Source organism: Mauremys mutica, chromosome 10 (genome assembly GCF_020497125.1).
Source record: "Mauremys mutica isolate MM-2020 ecotype Southern chromosome 10, ASM2049712v1, whole genome shotgun sequence".
Lineage (NCBI taxonomy): Eukaryota > Metazoa > Chordata > Testudines > Geoemydidae > Mauremys > Mauremys mutica.
This window is the reverse complement of record NC_059081.1, coordinates 3,213,664-3,236,502: the sequence shown is the minus strand read 5'-3', so window position 1 is coordinate 3,236,502 and position 22,839 is coordinate 3,213,664. Positions and strand designations below refer to the sequence as shown.

At 60.8% G+C, this 22,839-nt stretch overlaps 1 protein-coding gene across 8 annotated transcripts in view; it reads right to left on the bottom strand.

Annotated features, from left to right (window-relative positions):
- The window catches only part of TNS1 (tensin 1), a 267,429-nt gene that overhangs the window by 182,583 nt on the left and 62,007 nt on the right, over positions 1-22,839 (bottom strand). For 2 of the 8 annotated variants that reach the window (XM_045031941.1, XM_045031942.1), the window contains exon 1: positions 17,510-17,930. The exons of 5 other annotated variants lie outside the window; for them this stretch is intronic. In XM_045031941.1, the coding sequence (XP_044887876.1) occupies positions 17,510-17,536 (27 nt within the window). In that variant the 5' untranslated portion in view covers positions 17,537-17,930. Of the gene's footprint in view, positions 1-17,509; positions 17,931-20,716; positions 20,914-22,839 lie in introns of those variants that run through there. One more of the 8 variants, XM_045031940.1, reaches the window with a different exon arrangement.

Below are 22,839 nucleotides of genomic sequence, written 5' to 3'. Positions count from 1 at the left end.
CAGAAAGAGAACGTACGGTTGGAGCGGGGAAGCACAGTCACCCTGCCGGCCTCCCGTTTGCACCCGGCCTGCAGCTCACGGGTTGGCTTGTCCCCGCCCGGATAAGGCCCCCGCCGTCGGTATGTTTCTCTTTGCACCAAGGAACACGCTGACCCCAAGGTGCAGCTGCAGGGGTTATTCCCAGGGCGGGTGGACATACCTGCACGAGCTGTGACCACGCTAGCAGGCTAGTAACAGCTGCCCCATGGCAGCCCGGGCCCTGGCAGCGGCTGGTCACCCGAGGATTTACCTAGGCTCTCAGACGGGATCGGCCGGGGGCAGCCGGGCCAGCCTGCTGCCGTGGCTACACTGCTACAAAGCTAGTGCCCGTAGCTGGAAACGGCGCTGCCCCGCGTAAGCGACGGCTGAGGCTGGCACGAAGTCTCCCGGGCCAGTCCCCAGCTGGTGGCAGGTCAATGGAGTGACGCTAGGTCCTTCTCTGGCACCCGTCCCCATCGCAGCAGGCCTGGTTACGCAAACACCCGGCCCTGCCCCACAGCTGCCCGGAGGCGGGTCGACTCGCAGCACCGGAGAGCGTACTTCCAAGCACCAGCAACGGCAGGCGTGAGAACCAACTCTGCGTCGCCTGCGCCTGGCCTCTCCCCAGACGGACGCAGCCCCTCGGCTGCACCGGGATACAGCCGCTCCCTAAGACACCGCTATGGTCCACAGAGACCTGTCGACAAACCACAAAGAGATCCCTTTGCACTGCTGGCTGGAGCAAGCCAAAGTGCTAAGTATTATCATTAGTAAGGAGAGGAGCTACTTACAGCGAGAGGCAGCGTGGCCCAGTGGATAGGCCACTTGACTATAACTCAGGAGACCCAGGTTCTGTTCCCCCTGCTGGGTGACTTCACCTTTCCATGCCTCAGTTTCCCTCCCCCCCTTTCTCCATCTGTCTTGTAAGCTCTTTGGGGCAGGGACTCAGGAGCCTAAACCCCACCAACTGTCAATGGGTGTTTGGCTCCTAAGTGCCTCAATCCCTTTGGAAAAGGACCGTCAGGCGTTGCAGCGCTGGCCATGGCAACCCCTAAATACCTTTACAAATCTGGGCCTTTCGATGCAGTCAGCACCCGGCCCTGCAGGGCCCCATTCTCAGCGGGAGCCTCTGGGACGATACCGTACTCCAAAGAACCAATGCTCCAGCTCTCATTGACCCCTGAATCCCATGAGTTCAGCTGACAGTGGGGGAGGTCGGCAATGCCTCAGCTGCACACAGCCCTCAACAACATGCAGAATAAGCCGGGGGGGGGGCAGATTTTGCCAAAGGGATTCAGGCGCCTACGGTCCAGCGTGACCTCTAGTGATTTCAATGGGACATCGGTGCCGGTCCGTCTCTTTCAGCACCTACATGCCTCGGAAACACCTGGCCCAGGGTCTGACGCCTGGGGAGCGACTGGCGGCCACAAGGAGGACTGAGTGCCGGGGAAGCGGCGAGGAGGCCGGCAGAGGATGGATCCAGGGAAGGGCTGGGCCCTCCAAAGGGATCGGAACAGGGCACTCAGCAGGGCTGCCTCGGTAGTGAGAGATGAGGGGGGGCACCAGCCTTGGGGGGAGAGCGGAAGACGGCCGACGGGCCGGAGGAGTAGGGACGGGGGAACCATCTCCGAGTAGGGACAGGCTTGCAAACAAAGTTCGCTTCCAACTCACGCCAATCCCTGCCGCGCTGGTGGCCCCACGAGGCTGGAGGGGGCTCTGCTTCTGAGGGCAGATCCTCAGAGCTGGTCAGAGCCAGCCCACCGGCTTCTCCAGTCAGATCCCCCCTGCCGCACGGGCGTGATCCCACTTTATAGCCCCCTGCGGAGTCCTTGCAGGACCAGCTCGTCCCCATCCCTCTCCACTCCTCGGCATTGGCCTGGAACCAGGGCTCCCTGCTCCACCAGAGCCCAGCTGCCGTTCCAACCCGCGCCCCAGGAAGCCGCCGAGTCACCCGGTTGCCGTGGGGACGGTCAGTGTTGTCACAAAAACACCCACTGATGGCTTCAGGCGGGGAAATAAACAAGGGAAGCAGAGGCACTCTGGGGAGACAGAGCCCCCCGGTTCTACACAGCGGCGCTTGAGAGGTGGGGAGGGGCGCGAGACCACGAGAAAAGGGGGCGTGAATTCTGGTCTGGTGCCCCGTGCCACCTCCTTCTCCTCCCCTGCTCAGGACTGTGTCCAGCACAGACCTCCCCATCGCATCCCAGTACCGTCCACTCCCCCCACCTCCTTACGCTGGCCCCTCAGGCTTCCTCTGGCAAGAAGCAAGCCGATCCCTCAGGTGGACCCAAGAACCAATGAATGCCGACGGACAAGGGGTGCAGAGGGGTTACAGGAGTCCAGTTCCACCAGGGAACATCAGCGAGGTCTCAAAGGACAGCCAGTGGCACACGGATCCTCAGTATTGCTGTGAAATGGACGTACCAGCACGGCGTAAGGAGTTCGGTACAGACTCTGAAAATACAGCCGTAAGGGCTGTATCAAGGTGCTCGGCCGGGTCTACACTAGAAAATTAGGTCAGTATAACTACATCGCTCAAGGGTGAATTCTTCCGTCAACCAGGCTGCTGCTTCTTGGGGAGCTGGATTGCCTGTGCCAATGGGAGAATCTCTCTCATCGGTGTAGGGGGCGTCTACACTGAGGCGCTACAGCGGCTAGCGGATTAAATGAGACAAGTCACCAGCAAAGGTGAAACATCGGCTGTCTGACCGACGAGAGCTGCTTAGCCCTCTGTCTCTTGATGTGCAAACTAAGTCTTGGCTCTGCCACAATGGGCCCCCCAGTCTGAACTGACTGCAAAGGCCAGGTGGTGTGGAATTCAGAAAGCGGCTCACAGGAAGGGACAAGGAGCAGGGCGGCAAGGAGGACCCTCTGCGAAGGAACACGTCAAAAGGTTTCCTCCTCGCCCGTTTTGCATCATGTCGAAAAACAATCAAGAGACCTTAGGGGCAGCTGAACTTCCCCAGGCAGGAGGCTAGCCAGTGAGTTAACTTTAAGCTCGACAAAGCGTGCTATGATATTGTTTTATACGTAACCACTGGCTTCCTGTATCCTTGCTCGCGGAATCTCTGTGCTTTGTTTTCCCGCGGCTGGAGTCATTTCACGCTACGCAAGTCTTGTTTTCACTGTGAACAGATCTCAGTGCCGCGGGGCTAAGCAAAGTGCTGGCCCTCCGTTGACTCTTACAGGCCAGGGCGGACTGGTCCTTTGGGGACAGCAGGCCTGGTACTTCTGGGAGCGTTCGGTGATCAGGGGCTGGATGCTGCAAGGAATGCCCCGCGCATGCAGGACTGGTGCATGCCTGTCGCACTTCCTGCACAGACAGCGTGAGCCCTGCGGAGCTTGGCAGGCAGCGCTTGTGTTGCGAGAGGTGGCTGCAGTAGGAAGAAGGGGATGTTGCCATGTCGTAGGAGACCCAAGGTCCCCCTAGTCGGGCAGCCAGTCTCCCAAAGGGGCCAGGGCTTTTGCAGAAGGTACAACCCACCACACTGCACAGCACCACCCTGGGGGTGGAGGGAACGGGTGTCCAGACCCAGCTGGAGTTATTAAGGGGGGTGCATAGCCCTGGTCCAGGGTTGGATGTGGTGAAGCATGGACCATAGGATAAGGAGAGACATCATGGGTCGTCCAGAGTGATCCCCTTGCAATTTACAGCATCCTTCCCACGAAGTCTCATCTTAACCCATTCCCGCATCTCACACAGCGATGGCTCCACAGACACCCCCCCAGCACGTCTAGTCCACTGTCCCGTTGCCCTATCTGTCAAAGGGGCTTTTTCCACCTAACGTCTATGTGACGCTACACAGAAATATTGTTATGATATGAATATGGCATATCTACGATGGGTCATGCGATGATGTCACCTGAACAGGGTACCACCTTGGCCACAGCTGGTGGCACTGGACACAAAGGATTCCCGCCTTCTGTAAATCCTACTTAAAGCTGGGAAGTGAGTCAGTCAAGGCTCTTCTCCTCTGCCTGCCCACCCAAGAAGGAAGACAGCTGAAAACACCCGAAGAAACAAAGGAACTAAGCAGAGGCAAGGCCAGGGCTGAGAGAGGGGTCTAGCCTGCGAAGAGAAACCACTGGAACTCTGGGCTTCAGAAACTCTGCAACCTGCCTAAACTACATGTAGGGTGAGGAAATACTACACCTCTACCCCGAGATAACACTGCCCTTGGCAGCCAAAAAATCTTATCGCATTATAGGTGAAACCGCGTTATATCAAACTTGCTTTGATCCGCGGGAGTGCGCAGCCCGCCCCCCCGGAGCGCTGCTTTCCCGCGTTATAGCCGAATTCGTGTTATGTCGGGGTAGAGGTGTATTTGTAACCTGCTTCTTTAGCGTATGAAGCTTAGTTGACGTGTTTTGTTTTCTTTGCTCAGTAATCTGCCTGGTTCGCTTTGCTGTCCCTTCTAATCACTTAGAACTTGCCTTGTGTAGTTAATACATTTATTTCTGGTTTATACCAAAACCCGGTTTGTTCAATTCATAACTGGGGCAAGGGGCAGAACCCTGCGCATGTCTTCCTCCACGCTGGGGGAGGAGGGGGAATTTCATGAGCTTACACGAGACGATTTCTATACAGCACAAGACAATATCGTTTGGGGGCCACACTGCAGAGGGGGTGCACAGGAGTGCTGGGCATTCCCCTAGCTGAGGCCTCCCCCAGAGAGCTGATTGCAGACTCTGTGATTCTACAGCTGGGTGTGTCCCTATGCGTGTGGGCTGGAAGGGGGCTTGAGAGCCTGTCACAGCAGCACAGAGGGAGGGAAACTGAGGCTGGTGCACTCCAGTGGCACCCCGACAGGGGGGTCCAACCCATCACAGTCTAGTCTAGACTTCTCCTTCACTGGCTTCTGGCGGTTGCTTCTTGTCCTACCATCTACCAAGGAGGCTGGAACAATTCCCTTCTAATCACACCCTGTCGCTGCAGAGGCAGCTATCGACGAGGATGCTCTATTCCCAGCCAACCCAAGCAAGCCTCAAAGGAGGCACTCGGGTTTCGATCTCTTGGTCTTGCAAGTGCTTGTGTCGTTGTGGCCCAGGAACTGACGCAGCCCATCCCAGGGTAGTAGCTAGTCCCAGGGGTATTTGACCACTGAGGTTGGCCCTTTGTCTCTACCTCAGTCCCGCTCTTGCCTCCAGCCAGCTGCGAATCTTTGCCATCACCAGCCACAGCACAGCAGCTGGCAAAACTGGATTCCTTTGGAGAAGCCCCGTAATCTGCCTCGAGCTCGTCTTGGCTTTTTTCTTTTAGCGGCAGATTTCTGACAGCCCCAGCTAATCTTCTGTTTATTGCACAAGTAACGCGCACACAGAGGACGGCATGTTTCCATCCGGGGGGTTTCCATGCCCAGAGAATTTCTCAGCTGTTTCCCCATCTCCTCCCTCCAAACCACTGCCTGCCAGCACGGTCCTGGACAATCCCTGGGCCCTCAGAGCAGACGGGCCCCCACCAGGCAAGGAGCCCATCAGTGTGATAGAGGGTTGTGCCTGCAGGCAAGGCGGGCAGGAATGCTCCGGGGGGAACCACACGTCTGATTGGGGAGTGGGAAGGAAGGCGTGAGCACTATCCCGTTCCAAACACTCGGGGATGGAGTTTTATTTTTCCAGGGCTGCTGGTGCTCCAACGTGGCATCTGGCTTTTGGTGGGGGCCCTGCTTGCTTGCTCCCCGCTCAGGGTTTGTTTGAGACCTAGGGCAGCCATGTGGTTTGGCCAAAGCCACAGGTGAGTCAGTGGCTCAGCTGGCGTCAGAGGCTGATGATTTCAGCTAGGACGCCACCCCCTGCAGCCTGGAGATTTAAACGCGGTGCTAGGGGTGGGCTGCTTTCCGGGAGTCGCCCCGGAGGCTGGCTCATGACCAGGGATACAGATGGTCCTGTTGGGGACTCTCCGGGGGAACGCTGTCCCTGGGACCCCACCACTCCCAGCAATTCAGGCTAGTCTACCTAGAAACCACCTAAGAGAACCGTGCTGGAGGTGCCCGCAATGGCAGGGATATCATTAAATGAGAGACACCCCGAGAGCGCAGGCCAGGGCCCCACACGCTACAGAGGAAGGCGAAAAAACCCCAAAGATCCCTGCCAAGCTGACCTGACCCCACATGTGGCGATGAGTTAGACCCTGAGCATGGGCGCAAAACCAGCCAGCCAAGCAGCGTGCGGGAAGAATTCTCGGGGCCACGCGGAGCCCTGGCCCGCCGCACCCGGTGTCCCATCTGCAGCCACTCAGAGGAAGGAGTTCTGGGCCTCGCCCCCTCTGTATTTCAGATGCCCCAGGTCAGGATGCTCCGTTATTTTGACCATTCCCCCTTCCCCTTGCACACCCAGCTCCTCCTGGGATCAGCAGTGTCTTTAGACCGTAAGCACATCCAGGGAGCCTGATTCTCCACTGCCACTGCTCTGGCTGCTAGTGCTTTGCACGGGGTGGCGGGGGAATGGTGAACACAGTGCAAGGCAATGGAGCTTCCAGCCCTCTCTTCCCTTTCATGACACACTTGGGGACTCATCCAGCTACCGCCGGCCAGGGGAGACTTTCCATTGACATTAAAGGGAGGCAGATTGGGGCCCTGGGGCCCTCACCCTTTCTGAAAGAGCCTTTGCGGGATATTTGTGACCTTCTCCCAAACAGCCGCCCAGCCAGTAAATTGCACCCAGTTCTAGCGCTCTGCACAGCGCTTGTTAACTGCTGTCTTGGTCTCTGTCCTGTATCAACCGCTTTGGACGCTTCTCCCTCAGGAGCAGAGCGCGAGCCCTAGAACGTGGAAAAGGAAAATGATGCAGCAGAGCAAAGAAAGAAAGAAAAAGTCAGGTTGCACCTGGCGTAACCAACAACGATCCAGGGCCTGGGGGAAAATCTCTGACAGGCAGGTAGGTTATAAGAGGGGAGATCAGGAGGTTCCGTTCTCCCTATCCCACAGCACAAGAATCAGGGAGATGCAGTGAATTTAGAAATTCAAACCCGGTCGAAGAAAACGTTTTCACACCACGCATGATTCGCCTGTGGAACTCACTGCCACAGGAAGTCACCGAGGCCAAGATTCAAAGAGAGATTGCACATCGACACAGGGCACAAGAATATCCAGCCTTGTCCTAACAATCGTGGAGGGACTATTAAACCTTCTGCTTCAGGGCTCGAGCCGATCTCTACCTCTCAGAGACCAGGATCAGACCTGACGCTGGGGCAGATTAGTTCCTATCTGCTCCTGGGGGTTCTCACACCTCCCTCTGACCCAGCTAGTGCTGGTCACTGCCAGAGGCAGGACACTGGGCTGGATGGCCCTCGGCTCTGAGCCAGTCTGGCAATGCCTGCGTCCCTGCCGTGTGCTCATCCCTGCATGCGCTGTGCTCCGGGGTTCCCCCTGCCCTGCCCCCCATGCTCAGGTCCAGGCTTCGGCATTGCAAGGGTTACTGCCTCCCCGGACAGCAATCACAGGCCTGCTCAGCAGGGACGGCCTGGATTATGTTTTCATTCAATTGCATATCAATGAGGGGTCCCTGTTCCACCCTCCAAGCCTTCACCTGTCGCTTACCTGTGTTATTGACACAGCGGCAGGCTCAGACAGCAAAGTCCCTGCCGCGTACAGGCTCAAACGGCACTGGCAGACAGAGCAAATAATCCCGACAGGCGGGGGGTGAAGGGGAGAGGAGACAGCAGAGAAGAGGGGGTGAGGGGAGCTCGACCTGCAAAGCGTCTCTCACTGACAGTGCTGCATTCACCGGTGTCTCTCTGTCTGTTTCCAGATTTGGGCGGGGGTGGGGGAGGTTCCCCCTTTGAAGACTGTCAGGCTGAAGAAAGGACAAAGGCAGGCCCAGATCCAAAGCCCACGGAGGTCAATGGAAAGGTTTGCGGGATCAGGCTCAGACTGCGGCGGCTGGCAGCTGAGCCCCAAGACACAGGGTTTCTCCACCTGGGGCACCGGGTTTTACTTAAGAATCCCCCAGGTGTTCGGCCGCGACTCCAGCTGACTCCACCCCCCACGGTCCAGGGAGGGATATGGGGGCTGGGGGGCCTCAGGGAAAGAGAAGGCAGGATTCAGTGGCTCTGGGCTGATGGATTAGCCAACACTCTTCTGGCATCCTAGTCTCCCGGCCTGCCCGGAGCCGCAGTCAGGCTGGGGCCGGGCACCCCAGGGGTGGAAGGAATCCCTGCTGCCTTGCGGGTGGATGGAGGCTGGTAAACCCCGGGATTCCACCCGGGGCGGTTAGCCATGTATTGCTTGAGCTCTGTTTGGGAAAGGCAGCCCCCTGGCTCAGCACACGCGTCACTCTGCCAACAGCCCGGTGCCCCCACCCGCCGGGGCGGGACTGTTGTGCTAGGAGCTGGCCGTCCTGAGCCCGCAGGCTGCACCGGGAGCTACGCCCCGCTACGCTACAGCTCATCTGTGCACGCTCTGAGAACGGGTACCCCGGGGCCTGCTCATGCTGGGGAGGAGATAAGGCGGCAGAGCAAGACGGAAGGAGATGAAAGAGAGGCCGCGTGGGCCAATGGATAGAGCACCGCACGGGGACTCAGGAGATCGCGAGTTCTATTCATGCCTCTGCTGGGTCACTTCCTGTCTCTGTCTCCCCTCCCCCCCTTTGTCTGTTTGAACTGTGAGCCCAGGGACTGTCCTTCATTGGGCGTCTGGACAGCACCTTGCACAAGGGAGCCTGATCTCGGTTGGGTTCGCCAGGGCTGACGTAATACAGACAAGGGAGAATTAACCAGAAGGAAACTGAGGAATGGGAAGTTTAGGCGAACAACCAGGAAGGACACATCCTTAACGCTGCGATTTCATCAGCCGGAGGCACACTCCCCTAAGGGCAGTGGTGGGGTGCTGGGGAGCATTAGACCTAAGCTGGCAAAGCCCCGGGGGAACCCCCGGTACCGGAGAGCGATGGACGAGGTGTGACCCAATGGGTCTTTGAGCTTTCTGAGTCTCGGGAGAAGGGATCGCAGCCCATCCCCGGCTCCCGCATCAGGCTGCGCATCCAGCTGCATTGGAAAGGTCAGGGGAAATCTGCTGGCTTCTGTGCTGACGTGCCGGGCGCTGTGTTTATGTACGAAGCGACTGGTTAAGATCACAGCATGTTGTGCTGTGCACTTTGTCCCTTCCCTCTCTCAGTATCTGCAGATGTTTTCTGCAAAGGGTGAACAAACAGGAAAGGAGCAAGAATTCACTGCTCAGCTTGGTGTGGGCAAAAAGGATGGATCTAAGGCTAGAAGAGACCCCCACGGTCACCACCTCGTCTGAGCTCCCGCATAACCCAGGCCAAGGTACGGCCCCAAAATCATTCCTGGTGCAAATCGTTCAGAAAACCAGCCAGTCTTGATTAAAAAGTGGCCAGTGATGCAGAATCCATCATGCCCCTTGGCAAACTGCTCCAATGATTTGTTAGCCTCACTCTTAAAATTCTGCGCCTTATTTCTAGTTTGAATCTGTCTAGACAGACTGAGGACGCGTCTCGTCTCAGATTTCTGTTCCCAGATAGGTACTTAGAGACTGTGATCGGTCACCCCTTAACCTGCTCTCTGTTAAGAACAGATCAAACGGAGCCCTATTGTGCCGTTTGGGGAAGCCCTTCCTGATTCCAGCTGACGGTTCGGTCACTCCCCGGAGCAGAGAGACTGATAGCCACTAGCTAGTCTCATAGGAGCCACAGCCATGGGCCAGGACCCATTGCGCTAGGGGCTGTACGAACAGACAGTCCCTGTCCCAACAAGTAGACTTGCACTGAATGCCATCCTGTTCTCACGTTACAGGACCGGGCACACAGGAGCTCCTGGATGGCCTGCTCTGTACCACACCGTGTCCGGTATCCTTTTATCCGATCTCCCCAGCTCCTTTCCATACTAGAAAGTCCCCGTCGTTCTTAACGGCTCCTCCCCGGATCCCCACCACCCTGCCTCCCATCAGTCGCACTCCATCTGCGGGGTCCTGATCAGATGCTGCGGTATCTAACAACAACACTGAGTAGCCTGGGGAGGCCGCGTGTTCATCGCTCACCACTCGCTGCAGGTAACAGTTGCTCGGACTGCAAGTTTCAAAACTGCTTTGATTACCTGCCAGCCCCGCCAGCTGCCCCACGATCTGTGTCGGCTCGGCAGGACCGACGGAGGAAGAAGCGCGGCTGCTTGTCTGCTAGGACTTGTCCAGGCTAATGCTAAGGCACGAAGGGACCAGTGTGACCATCTAAGACTCTGCAGGACAGAGGATTTCCACTAGCTTAGCTAAACTCAAACCGGAGCAAGCCACGGCATGGATATTCATTTCACCTTGGGGGGAGGGGGAGCTGATTGCATCTTAGCTTAAACCAATTCCTGACTGACTTCAACTACCCTGAAATCACCCGGGTTTAAACAAAAACGCGTCCCCACGGTTAGCGGAATCAGTTTGACGTCACGCACTGGCGCAGCGCTACAAGTAGACCGTCCCCCCGGGGAGCCGGCGGAGGGATAAGAAGGTCTCTCCAAGGACCCTTAGCAAGCAGGAGGCAGCAATCTGACCAGGCAGGCAGCGTCTGGAAGGCAGCTGTCCGTTTCGGACCGGAGCAGGGCTCATGCTAGGCCCTTTCGGGTGAGCCTCCAGCCAGCAGCTCCCTCCCCGGTGTCGTTGGCAGAAGGGAGGGTTTTGCCTCAGCTCCAAGGCCTAAAAAGGCAACGTTTCCAAGGCTCCAGTGCAGGCCTGGGCGCACGGCACCGAAGGTTGGCTCTGGCCCACAGGCTCCAGTCTGCAGAAGCTCTCCTGACGTAACCCTGCCACCTGCCTCGGCTGTTTACCCAGCCCAGTTGGCAGCAGAATGCCGTGCCTAGGAATGCCCGACGCTGACTGGACTCAATCAGCATTCCTGCGCCCCCGGGGCCTGTCATGGCTGTGTCCCCCAGGCGGAAGACGCCGGATTGTCCCTACATGGGCTCCGCTCCTCCACACCAAGGCAGGGCAAATCCATGCTATGGCTTCCTCTGTGGGCTTGCCCCACAAAGTCCAATGGCCCATCCTGCCGGCCAAGGAGGAGAGGTGAAGCTCTGCTAGGAAGTCTGTCTACACCTCCCCTCCTCCTCCTCTAGCATTCCAGGAAGTACTGCCTCCAGAAGGCGGGACTTCCTGAAACAACTCCACTAGAGAAGTCTCACCTACATTTTAAGGAGAAAGAAGAGATGGAATTGATATGCCAGGCTCATCAGCCCAGAGCTTTTCATTCATGTCACGAGAGCAAAACACTCATGTCCCAGGCTATAGATCCTTTGCACGCTGGAAAGCACACTTGTATTCAGAAAACTCCTGACCAGACATGGGACGCCAAGCATTACAATACAGGGCAGCCCATCGTTCTTACATGACAGCACTGTGCTGCCAATAGCATCCAACTCTACTGATCCTCGTACCTGCAACCACCAGCACCTAGATGCAGTGTTTACGGGCTGAACACTAGCCAACCTGGCAGTATTTTGAGGTAGACAAAAGCCCACACCTACCCAGGAGGATCTCACGGCACTCGGGGACCGATGCCCGATCTCTCCACTTTGCCCCTTCCCCGTTTATCGCTGCCCACGCTCGCCCCATCCCTGACTCTCACTGTCCCAACAAGATCAGACAGAGGCCAGAAAAGGCGTCTCAGCCGCACGGGTTAGAAGTACTGAGGCAGAACAACGCCGGCTGCAGGAGCAGGAGAGACGGGGTGGCCACTACCCAGACTCCCGGGCCGCGCCAAACCTCCCAAGCAGGTGGTCTGGGCTAAAGCCAATATTGCATCATCAGACCAAGCTGCCTGGGGACCACATGGCAGGGTGTCCAGCTAGGAGGCTGAAAGCCGGGAGGGGGGATGCGGTGGCTGACTGCCAGCGTACCGACCAGCCTGGCAGCATTGCCTGCCAGCCGGGCTCCGACCCGCCCAGGTGTGGTCCCCGCATCCTGTCCCCATGACGATGGCACCGGCAAGATGAGCATGCATGGGAGGGGAAAGGCATCAGGGGAACTTGGCCCAACTGGCCTGACCTGGCACCGAGATGCCAATGGACTAGCGCTGATTGACTCTCAGAGCAGCTCCCACCCTGACGTCCCCATAGCGCCCCCTCCCCAAGCCTGGTAAACCACCCCACAGCCACTCAGCACTGTGCCCGCCCCCGCCCCCCGGCCACGCCCCTGCCCCCTGTAACGGGCTCCTCCAGAAGGGAGGACGAGATCCAGATCAGCTTCCTCTCCGGATTCCAGGCCAATGCACAGCCCCAGGGAACCTTCTTCCCCACCCCCACGTCTGCCATGGAGACGGGCTTTACCTGGCGCGTGGGACAGGTGGAGCAAAGCCCTAGCTGGACGGAGCACTGGGAGCTGCCTCTGGGCGGGTGGAGAGGTCAGAGCCATCGGCACCCCTGTTTCCGGCAGGATCTGGGTCAGCTCCTTCACATCCCGTCCCCGGAGAACGTGGCCAAGAGCCGCTGAAAAGCCTGACCCCAGCATCAGGCGTGGCGATCGCCCGCCCTCCACGCCGCCCCCGGAAAGAGGGCGCATGCAGAACCCCCCTCGGGGATTTCTGAGCTGCTTGCCCAGGGGAAGAGCTGAAGGAGAATGGAACCAAGGAGTCCCGCCCCGCCTGGCGCTGCAGAGACACCCCGGCTCCCTGGGGGATCGCCCCCACATCTGACTAGCAGAGACACTTGGCCGGCGCGGCTCCCCTGGGAAACCCAGCAGCGTTCTGCTCCTGCCACCACCTGCCCCCTGGAGCTGCCAGCCCCCATCCATGGCTAGCCCCGCACCCCCACGCTAGCCTCTAGCACCACGCTAGCCAGGTCTTGTCCCTGGGGCTTTCTGCATGACCCGGCCAGCCAGGCCTCCCCATGGCACGCCCGTTCCGGCTGCCTCACGGTGTGCCAGGAGCAGCGCCTCTCCTGGCACACAGCTCTCGCCTGGGCCAGGAGGGGAGGAGAAGGGCCCTGGGGTGCAGGGAGGGGAGGAAGGCTGCCCAGGGGGGCAGTGGAAGATGCAGGGGGTGGGGGGGGCATCAGGCAGCAAGGGACAAGAATGAGTTTCATTATCTCTAACGAAGGCCAAAGCTGGGCTCCCGCGTCACAGTGGGAAGCGCCATGAGCATCGGTACGTTGCCAAGGGAGCGGGCAAGAGCGTTGCCGTGGGGATGGGGAAAGGGGAGGTGCCCACGAGACGATGTCGCCTGCCCAGGGAGGGATTGGCAACGCCTGGTGACGCTGGCCCCAGGCCTGTGAAGAGAGGCGGGGGGGGCCCAGGGGACTCCCTGGGCGGGAATACGCACAACAGCCCCGGCCTGCAAAACTAGCATCTCCGGCCAAAGCTTTGATGGCAGAGCCATGGAACAGCTCAGCAGCTGGGACCGCTGCGTCTTCACCCGCCCGGCCGGGAGGGGTTCTTTGGCAGTAGGGCCTGGGAACCCATCCGGCTCACTCCGGGACTCGCTCCACCCCAGCGGAGACCGCACTGCGGCGGGAGCTGCCGCGGCCTCGCCACGCAGTCACTGGGACCCCAGGGGGCTCCGCTCCGCCCCGCCCATCAACGCCCAGCGTGGTCATCCTGCCCCGCCCCGGCCGTGCCACGAAACAACGGCCCAGTCACCCAGAGCACGCCTCCTCGGGCACGACCCCCGCCCACACCGGCCCTGCCCCGCCCCGGCCGTGCCACGAAACAACGGCCCAGTCACCCAGAGCACGCCTCCTCGGGCACGACCCCCGCCCACACCGGCCCTGCCCCGCCCCGGCCGTGCCACGAAACAACGGCCCAGTCACCCAGCGCACGCCTCCTCGGGCACGACCCCCGCCCACACCGGCCCTGCCCCGCCCCAGCCGTGCCACGAAACAACGGCCCAGTCACCCAGAGCACGCCTCCTCGGGCACGACCCCCGCCCACACCGGCCCTGCCCCGCCCCGGCCGTGCCACGAAACAACGGCCCAGTCACCCAGAGCACGCCTCCTCGGGCACGACCCCCGCCCACACCGGCCCTGCCCCGCCCCAGCCGTGCCACGAAACAACGGCCCAGTCACCCAGCACACGCCTCCTCGGGCACGACCCCCGCCCACACCGGCCCTGCCCCACCCCGCCGTGCCACGAAACAACGGCGCAGTCACCCAGAGCACGCCTCCTCGGGCACGACCCCCGCCCACACCGGCCCTGCCCCGCCCCGGCCGTGCCACGAAACAACAGCCCAGTCACCCAGAGCACGCCTCCTCGGGCACGACCCCCGCCCACACCGGCCCTGCCCCGCCCCGGCCGTGCCACGAAACAACGGCCCAGTCACCCAGAGCACGCCTCCTCGGGCACGACCCCCGCCCACACCGGCCCTGCCCCGCCCCGGCCGTGCCACGAAACAACGGCCCAGTCACCCAGCGCACGCCTCCTCGGGCACGACCCCCGCCCACACCGGCCCTGCCCCGCCCCGGCCCCCGCGTGCCACTCGGCTGATCCGCCGAGCCCCCCTGGAAAGCTGCAGAGCCCGGCCCTTCCCCTGTCGCGGGAGCGGGGTGAGCAGGGTCAGGCACGACAGGCTGCCTGTGACATTTCACCCGCACTGGGAAGGGTGCATCACTCTCCCTGCCACAGCAAGACCAACCCCTGCTGTCTCGGCCCAGGCCGGACCCGGCGCACCGGAGCGCTGGCCGAGGAAGGGCTGAACTGCAGGGCCAGTCCTGCCCCCGCTGCAGCCACTGGCATCAACTTTATTAGGGGGAGTCACTTGCTTTTTGCTGCCAGGAGTCGCCCTGCAGCAGGGGCCCAGGCAGCCGAGGGAATCGGGGCGTCGGAGGAGCATCCGGGGCTGGGGTGCAGGTGGGTCAGTTTCCAGAGTGTGTTTGGTCCCCGGCCTCACGGCTGACAGCACTACAGGCATCAACGGTGCTCATGTGTCGGGGGATACAGAGGACCCCCGTTTATTCTACAGGCCACCGGCAGCTGTCACGTGCAAACAACCCCTGCCGCTTCCTTAAGGCCCATGGTCAGCTAACCACCTGCAGCAAATAACGCCAGGGCGACGTGGGGGAGAGGGAGTAGAGCCTGCAAGCCCGTTTCATCCCAGGGCAGTGCTCTGTCCAGCCCCGATCACCGAGCAGGAGTGCCCGATCCTGCCAGGGGCCGGGCGCCTCCCAAGAGGTGGCTTGGCTAGGAGCAGAGGGTGCTCAGCACCCTGCAGCACGGGACCCGGCGACCTACGCCCCAAACTCCCGCTCTCACACGGACACAAAGTTCTCTGGCAAGAGGCCTGGGAAACGCGGCGCTGATCCCGCCACGCGACCCCCGGCGCTGACAGCTGGGTCATCCCGCCAGAGCGCAGATAAGGGAGGGGCTGAGGCGGGAGCAGCCCCCAGCCCAGGCCAGCGGGGGGAAAGAGACGTCCACAGTGCGGAGGGAAAGAACCTCTGATCCTTCTCAAGTCTGCAGCCAGCCAGCCCACGCGATGCAATTCCCGAAAACAATGGGCCGCCCGCCCCGCTTGACTGGCTACAGCAGATATTTTAAGTACTAGATCGTTCTTGGATTAGGTCTGTGGCACCTTGTCCTAGTCGCCGCGGTGGCGTGTCCCTTTAAGGCCACCAGATGAGTCGGTTCCCGGGTTGCCAGTGCACATGAGTCCTTAAAGGGGCCCGGCAGGAGTGGCTCTCTGCCCAGGTGCCCCGGCTTGCAGAGAGAGCGCCCAAGGGGTTCTCAGCAGCGATCGCACTTGGGCTTTGGGGGTACACGCAGGGTCCACTCACTAGCTGCTGGGGTGAGGCCCTGGGGACTGAAGTCCTCTGCGCATCGACAGCAAAACAGGGCGTGCGTCCCCCAGGCAGGGCCCACCTCGCCCACCGCTCAGGGGGTGTCGCAGCCCCCGCTGGGCCTGACACGCCCTGGCCCGTTAGCTATCAATTCCTATCCGGCAGCATCTGCGCTGAGACCCCCCGCAACCCATTTCACCTAGGGACACAGCCAGCTAGCGAGGTGCCTCGGACGGGAGCCAGCAGATCTCTGTGGGGCGACATTGAGGGATCCCCCAGCCTGCCATGGCCCCTTCTCCCCCCCCCCTCCACGCCAGCCCCCTGCCCTGACCCCGCTCCGCACTCCCTGTCTCCACACACACACTCTGCCCCTTCTGCACAAGCTCCCCTTGGTTCCTGCCAAGGGTCATTAGGAGTTTCCGATCCAGGCCTTTGTTTTGCCCTTCTCCGCGCTGATGCCTGGTTCATTTCCAGGCCTGTGAGGGCCGTTTCCTCTTCTAGGAACACAGCACAGACCAAGCCTAAAACCAGCTGCGCGGGGAGCAGGCAGGCAGCAGCTTTCATTAACTCTCTCCTGGACCGGAGCGTCCGTGTGCTCCCCGCCCCTCGGCTCAGAGGGCACCCGGGAGGCCCCCGGCACGTCCTCGCCAGCCTCGCAGCCGGGGACCATGAGGGGCGCAGGGCTAGATCCCAACTCTGTCTTTTCCATGCCACTGAGCCGCCTGGGCACTCATTAACCCGCCGGATTAACCATTGCTCATTCCACAGCCCCAGCCTCCCGGAGAGCTGAGCCCAGCCGCCCCGGGGGGCAGAGGAGAGGGGAGGAATTAACCCTGTGTGCCCCCACGGGCGAGAGGAGGGGCTGGCTGTCCCACACAGCCGTAAAAACGCCGGGTGGCTGGCACCTCTCACGCAGGACGGGGGAGAGGGGTCGGAGCCGTCGGTGGGGCTGGCTGGGGTCCCGCCCGTTGCAGTTGGTCAAGGAAACATTTATGCTCCTTTCGGTTGACGCTTCGGCACATTCTTCCCAGCCCTGCCCATGGCATCCTCCTCCTCCTCTCCCCCTTCATCCCCTGCGTGCGCACACACACACGCGCACACGCACACACGTGCACATGCACACACGCACACGCACGTGCACATGCACACACACCAGTGACCAGTCCCCACCCCACACTCGGGCATCAGCAGGTGCACAGCTGTCACCACCCCGTTAAGATAACACCCGGGAACCGCAGACGCCCTTCCCAGCCCCACCCCTGCCCTGCCTTCTCCCTGCTGCTCCAGCCAGACCCAAACTCGCCCCGTCTTCCTTGCCCTCCCCTCCCACCTGCGAGGTCAGATACCAGGGTGGTGGGCAACGTGGAGAGAGGCACGGAGCTAGCGGAGTCCCTGTGCCAGACCCACAAGCGGAGCGGGGGGAACACACAGGCAAAAGGCAGCAATACCAGCTTAACACACAAGTGTCAGACGTGATCCAAAAAGCTGTTGCCTGGAGCAAGGGGCGCCGAACGCACCGAGACTTCCTCCTCATCCCTGGCAGGACGGCGCTGATTGCCGGGGGGTTACACCCACCACGGGATTTGATCCCCGTGTCACAGCCGAGAACAAGATTCCTAGGGAGCTGCTGAGCACAGCCGGGCGTCCCACCCCATCTACCTTCTCCGACACGCTCTGCCCCGCATCACAGCCCTCCCAAACTCTAGCTGCTCCTGGCCTCCAAAGCGGGAACAGTCCCCCCATCCCCCGGCGGCGCTTTCCCCTTCGGCAGAAGCCTTGGGCGGCTCTTACCTGTTTCATGACGCTCCCAAAATCCATCCGGTTTCACTCGGCCTCCGAGCCGGTTACATCCAAGGACCGGGCGTTCCCCTGGCCGGCGGGGCGAGTGCGGTGGGAGAAGCGTGGGGCTGCGGCACGGGAGGGTCCCGGCGTCGCTGAAGCGCAGGCTGGCGGGCGTGAAGAAATTAAAGAGCCGTCCCCCGGGGAAGAGAGAAAGAGCCAGGCACGGGGGGCGGGGGAGAGGGGGCTTGGATTCCCGCAGGCGGAGGGAGAAATCGAGGCAGCCCCAAGCGTCTGGGGAGGGTGAGGCCAGAGAGCGGAGCGTGGAGCGACCGAGTGCAGAGCAGGAGCTTGCAGGACTGCGCGAAAGGGTTTTTCCTTCCCACCCGCCCAAGCTCCAACTCATTAGCAGCCTGGGGTTTTTTTGTTTTTTTTTTTTGTCCTCCTTCCCTCCTCGTGAGCGCTGCTGTCCAAGTATAACACACACCCCCCCGGCCCCGCCACTGCTGGCTGGCTGGGGCCTCCCCCCCCGGCCGCCTTAAGGGGCATGGCAGGCCCATCTGTGTAACCGGAGGGCGGGCAAGGCAGAGGGGGCTGGAAAAGCACAGGATGGGGGAGTCAGATACGACAACAAACTAGGTCATCCGTCCTGTTTCCAAAGGCTCCTGTGCAAACAGACGGAGGGGCGGCCTGTCTGGCCCTTATCACCCGCCGCCCGGCTGCAGTGCTTGGCATCTCTGCCCCGCCGGCGCTGGGAGGAAAGTTATCCTGGAACTGGTCTGTGGCACCTTCCCCGCCGGGCTCCGGGTCAGCCTGGGGCCGTGGTGGGCCAGGACCGTGGGGTGCGAGGGGCGGACTCGCCCTGCCCTCCTGGGGATTGCCAGCCCGGATGAGAGCCAAGGGCAGCTGGTACACAGCAAGGGGCAAATAAAACCCGCCCAGAGGGCACCTCTCTCCTGGCAGCCGTCAGGCAGCACGTGGCCTGGCTCTTGTCCACCCCTGACTCGGGGCGGGGGCCAGACACGGCTGCAAACGCAGCCCAGCTGAGCCCCAACCCACCAGAGGGTGTTGTCCATGCCCACGCCTCTGGGGGCTCCAGACGCCTCATTACAGGGCCTGATTTCCCGTCCCATCGCCACCCATCTCCTGGCATCCCACGGCAATGCCCCAGCTAACAGCCCCGGCACCACGACAAGACAGAGGGGTTTGTACCGCCACGCACGTGTATTTCCCTGTTCTGCCTTCGCCTCATTGTTATATAAACTGTGTATTCCCGCAGAGCCGAGGAACGGGCCCCAGTGTGCCAGGCGCTGTACAAACGCAGACCCAATGGACAGTCCCTACCCCAAAGACAACACTAAACCCCAGGTCTCCTGCCTTCCTTACGCTGTGCACAAAGGTGACAACACAAGCCACCCCCCAGCACCCCAAACACAACACGGAGAGAAGTCAGCCCCTGACACACGCCCAGCAGCGCCCTGGAGCTGGAGCAAGCGGGGACTCGCCAATATCAGGGGAAGCAGTGTAGTGGGGAAGGTTTGGGGGGATCCCTGCATGTGACTGGCTGGATGCCGAGAGTTTGAACGACGTGTGAGACAGGAAAACATGCAAGGGGATCGGGTCCAAGCTGACGCACTCAGCGGCCGGCAGTGACGGTGAGACACACAGAGGCTGGTCGCATTTACCCTTTTTCCTCTCCATTGTTTGTGTTGCCCCCGGCGAAGCCCAGGCCTGCAGCCGTACCCCCTTGGGCTGCAAGCTCAGCTGCTCCCCCAAGCTGAGCCGGGCTGCGCCGTGCGGCCGTCTGGTCTCAAGCTCATGCCCCGACGACCTGTCCTTGCTGCAGATAAACTGGCTTCACGGTATTTTGGACAGCAGCTGAACACAGCGACTGCATTGCAAAATCTGAACGAAAGGCACCGGGACAAGGGTTCCCTAGGGAGGTGGTGGAATCTCCTTCCTTAGAGGTGTTTAAGGCCCGGCTTGACAAAGCCCTGGCCGGGCTGATTTAGTTGGGGTTGGTCCTGCTTTGGGCAGGGGGTTGGACTAGATCCCTCCTGAGGTCCCTTCCACCCCTGCTATTCTATGGTTCTAAGGGGAAGAGTGCGAGGTTTTACCGTCCCAACGTGCACGTCTCTGCTGAGACACGGGACGCCAGCTGAACAGCGCAGGAAGTGCAGTGCACACCCGCAAACACTAGAGGGCGGTGGGAGGAAGGCAGGAGACGGGTTGGGCGTGAGAAAGGAGCCGTCGCGGGTAGGGGAGCTGGCTCGGGTAGGGAACCGGGCTGAGCCCCGTCCAGCCCTCGGGGAGATGCCGGGGAGCAGCTCGGAGCCGGCTGGGGGTTAGTCTGCCCTGCCTCAGCCGAACCCCGGCTGCCTTTCCCAGCCAGCGCAATGCCTCGTATCGCCGTCTGTCCACGCCGGGGGCTCGGCTCGCCCCCATCCCTGCAGCATCTGGCACGTCACTCCTCAATGTATCTACTCTCACCGCAGCGCCGGGCAGCGCCATCGCCCCCATCAGCCAGAGGGGAACTGAGGCACAGAGAGAATAAGTGACCTACCCAAGGTCACAGGGCGCCTCTGCCAGAGCAAGGATTTGAACCCGGGTCTCTGAAGTCCCACTGGTGCTCTGACCACTGGGCCATCCTCCTTCTTGGAGAGCTCAGCCCCTCGGCCACATGGTGGTTCGTAGCGACCCACCCCCTGAGTGTCCTTGCCCCCACCCCTGCAGCCCGGGAGATCATGACCCGACCTCAGCCTCTAGGACCCTGCTGTCCAATGGCTGCAGCTCCTGCCCAGCATGAGCGAGCTGAGCCCGGTCTGAACCCAACCAGGGTGGCCCTGCCCTGGGACTTAATGGGTTCGGATTCCCTGCTCTGCCAGACTCTGTGTGGGACCTGCGGTAGGTCATTCAGCAGCTCTGTGCCTCGGTTTCCCCAAATGACGGAATTACCTCCCGGGGCATCCTGAGGATAAAGACGCTGAATGCTGGGAGGTGCTCGGAGGTAAGGTAACGAGGGCCAGAGCAGTACCTTAAAGAGACCATTTTTCCTACTCAAGGCGAAGTCTAAAAGACCAGGTCTCCTGTCCTCTCCCCACCACGCATCCAAAGCCGCTTTGCAAATAGTGCCCCCTCCCCACACTGCAAGGATCTCACAGCGCCAGCGCTGAGCTCTTGCATTCCCCTTCGCAGGCGGCGCACGACCCCACTGCTCACCTGCCACCGCAGGAGACGCTGACACGGCCTCGTTACCAGCCACCGTGCTCCCCTGCTGTTAGGGTTCATCTGATCCGGGCAGCTGCAGGGTCCGGCTTGGGCACCAGTCAATCAGCCACAAACGAGGAATCCACAGCGCTACCTTCACAACTCCCACGCGCCTTGCCACGGTTGCTACAAGCAGCCCCGGGCTTTTCCTTGCAGGAACCCGTCGCTCCTGGCCAGGTTAATTCATTTTTTGCTGCTGGTTCCCTTTCTGTTCCGTGAGCGGAGAGGAGCCACCCTGCTGTCCCCAAACCCAGCCCCTCTCCCCACCCCAGCCAGCCTCCCCAGAAACAACCAGCCAGTGATGACTCAAGCTTTCCCGGCTTTCCCTCCCTCTCCGCATTGTGCTTTACTGCACATCTGGTTCCAGTTGTGGTTAGTAAGCGAGGGGCAGATCTGATGGCTTCCTCTGAAAGCAGGACTAGGCAACGGTTTTCAAAAGAAGGAGGAGGAGGAGGAGGGAGGGGGAAGGTAGGAGGAGAGGGAGGAACGGGAAGTTAAAGGAGTGTGCAAGGGTTTGCTTCTGTTCCTCTGCCTCTCCCTGCAGGCTCGGCCGCAGAGGCCACGAGGAGGCATTTCCCAAGCAAGCTGGGATCCCAGATCAATAACGCAGAGGGAACCTACCCCCTGCAAGCTCTTCCGGACGAGAAAGCCCTCAAGTTAGATCCTGCAAGGCCCGCGATTGCCTGGCTGGAGTCTGCTCCCCGCTCCGCAGGGCTCTGAATCAGGACCACTTCCCTCCTGGCCACTTCACCTCTGTGCTCCAGTCTCCCACTCCGGGCAGATCTGGGTCCTCGGGCTACAGAGGGTGGAGACTGTACCTGGGCCAAGTCTGTTCTTCACGTATTGATTTTTTTTTTTTAAATGCACAGAGTCCAAGTGCCTTTTGGTGATGGGTCCTTCATAAATGATTGAAGGAAACGTCAGGGCCGATTTGGCAGAGAGACCGCCATCGATTTCAGCCGGGGAGCGTCAGGGCTCAGCACGTCCGAAAATTAGCCCTTTAATAATGACGTACATTCTGGCTAGGGCACAGAGGCTGGGTAGCTCCCCCGACCCATACTCCACTAGCCAGAGACAGACTCCTACAAGCCCAGCTCCATTTGGAGAAGCCCAGGCTGCCTCCCCAAACCCTGTTGCTTCCTTGCAGAATTAGCTGGGTCTCTCCCAAGAGCAGGATGTCCCCAGGGACTTCCCATCCTCACAGGCAGGCAGAACACAAGGAGAGGACTTATTTTATCCAACAGACCCCAACCCTGCTGCATAGCCAGACAGCAACATCTGCTGAGCCCATCCAAGGTGTCTCCTCCCACCTTCCCCCCCTGCACCGCAGCAGCCAGGGCGAACTCGACAGATCCCCCATCCTGATATCGAGCGAGCCCATCCTCACCGGGCTGGCAAGAGGCTGTCTCAGCCCCAGCCGCTCTGGTTGCTACTCTAGTCTAGTCTCCATTTCCATTCGGAATCTGCCGAGATGAGGTGCATTAAAGGATTAGGGAAGTGTTTTCGAAAATACATACACCACCATCCAGCTCCGAAGGCGGACCAGCAGCCGCTGCTCTAGCACCCAGCTCCGAAGGCAGAGCGGAGAGCAGCAGCAGCGGCTGGTCCGGCGCCCAGCTCCGAAGGCAGAGCGGAGAGCAGCAGCGGCTGCTGGTCCAGCACCCAGCTCCGAAGGCAGAGCGGAGAGCAGCAGCGGCTGCTGGTCCAGCACCCAGCTCCGAAGGCAGAGCGGAGAGCAGCAGCAGCGGCTGGTCCGGCACCCAGCTCCGAAGGCAGAGCAGAGAGCAGCAGCAGCCTCTGGCCGGGTGCCCAGCTCCAAAGGCAGAGCAGAGAGCAGCAGCAGCGGCTGGTCCGGCGCCCAGCTCTGAAGGCAGAGCAGAGAGCAGCAGCGGCTGCTGGTCCGGCACCCAGCTCCGAAGGCAGAGCAGAGAGCAGCAGCGGCTGGTCCAGCGCCCAGCTCCGAAGGCAGAGCGGAGAGCAGCAGCAGCAGCCTCTGTCCGGGTGCCCAGCTCCAAAGGCAAAGCGGAGAGCAGCCTCTGTCCGGGTGCCCAGCTCCGAAGGCAGAGTGGAGAACA